This window comes from Aphanomyces astaci (assembly GCF_000520075.1).
Source record: "Aphanomyces astaci strain APO3 unplaced genomic scaffold supercont1.433, whole genome shotgun sequence".
Taxonomy (NCBI): domain Eukaryota; phylum Oomycota; class Saprolegniomycetes; order Saprolegniales; family Verrucalvaceae; genus Aphanomyces; species Aphanomyces astaci.
Window position 1 is genome coordinate 1 of NW_009798696.1, and position 1,673 is coordinate 1,673.

At 44.1% G+C, this 1,673-nt stretch overlaps 1 protein-coding gene across 1 annotated transcript; it reads right to left on the minus strand.

Annotated features, from left to right (window-relative positions):
• Window positions 1-894: 894 nt before the first annotated feature.
• H257_19250 (hypothetical protein) lies at window positions 895-1,154 on the minus strand (the record flags this gene model as incomplete). The annotated part of the gene is made up of 1 exon (XM_009848397.1): window positions 895-1,154. A coding segment is annotated over one exon (260 nt), but the record flags the coding sequence as incomplete, so codon positions are not given.
• Window positions 1,155-1,673: the final 519 nt, after the last annotated feature.

Genomic DNA, 1,673 nt, shown 5'->3' on the forward strand with positions numbered 1-1,673 from the left:
GTGTTGGTGGTGGACATAATGTTGGTCGACTGGACGAACGTGGAGTGCTACCAGGTGTGAGCGTGCGCAGAGGAATACGCAGAAGATGGTAGAATAAAGAATGAATTGATAGCGTTAAGACTACTACGCTATCACTAAGCTACGCGCAACCAACCATTGATGTATCGTCGGGGGAACACCTTGGTTGTGCAAGAGGACATCTTGGGCTGCGAAGAGACACCTTGGACTGAAGGGACACCTTGGACTGAAGAGGTGTCGACTAGTCATCCGGTTAGTAACCGGATGATGGGCACGGTTATATTCGCTGTACTCCACTGCCCGCTACTGCCGAGTGCAGTGGTGGCCGCCCTTCCATGTATTTGTCCATAGTACCTATAATTACTAAAATAACGTCGTTTATTTCGCCCAATGACAGAGCCTTCGTCTTAGAGCAAGTGCAACCTTGCTTTATATAATGCGTTCAATCGTTAAAGCTGTGAAAATCACTGGCAGAAATATTGAAAAGCGCAATGCTTTTCTTGGACAAACCGTCATTTTATGCCACTTTTGGTGGCATCCAGACCCACCCTTCGTAATGATGAAATACTTGGATTCAGTGTAATTCTCCACCCTTACGCGAACGCCGACTCGTTTAGAGGGGTGAAAGAGCAGTTCTGTCTAGCTGTTTAGGATCGATGTTAATGGCGAGGATTGCGTGTACTCGAGAGGATGAATGCATAGTCGTTAGCATATCGAATGGCTGGGAAAAGTTGGGGATGAGGATTTTGAAATTTTTTATTCAAGGAGGATGGAATTAGGGTTACTACGGGGGTAGGTAGGTTGTGAGAAGTTGATGCCGCAACTGCTTTAACAGGCTGAATTGTTGACGTTAAAATTCTGGACTTCCGCGGCAAATTAAGTCACCGCTTTAAAGAATTCCTTGCCGCAGGTACGGATGGTCGACACGGGGGCAACGAAATCAGAACCAGCCACTTCGATGGTCAAAACGGGATTCTGGTACGTGTGGTAGAGGTAATCGTCGAATGCCCCGAAGACAGGGTCAAAGGAAGCCACTGCCTGGCCCGTGTACGCGCCACTGGTCGCGACGGCAACGTTGCGGCCGAGCCGTTCAAATTTTTCGTCTTCGCCATTGCCAATGGATTGAGTTGTGTCGCCTTAAGGGTAACGTAGAATGCCAATTGTTGCAATACAACTTTTTTTGCTTTTCAGAGAATGGCCATAATTCCTGATTGAGGCATCCTTTTTGAATCATGAAGTGCCCTAAATTGTAGACAATTTCAGGGCAATCCACCAATTATCAACGTGCAATGTATTTCGCAGAATTGAGCTGTATACAGCTCTTCATATATGCTATACCTCTATAAAGTGGTGTGCCAATTGTTGATGATATTATTTTAGCCTTCGGTGTTGTATGGCTACGAGTATACATATTCAGAGGTTTGTTCTGTGATTGGTGCTTTTCCGATTAAGGGATCAGTGATTGGCTTAGTTTCATACATTTTACAAATTGCCTATTTCACCTTGTTAATGAAGTTTGATTGAAGTTAACAGTAAATTGAGAGTTAAATTGAAGTTAAGTTGATGTTATATTGATGTTATACGGAAGTTATATTGAAGTTACTTGTATGATGACATTTGACAAACATAATACGGTTTTTACACGACCAGCATCC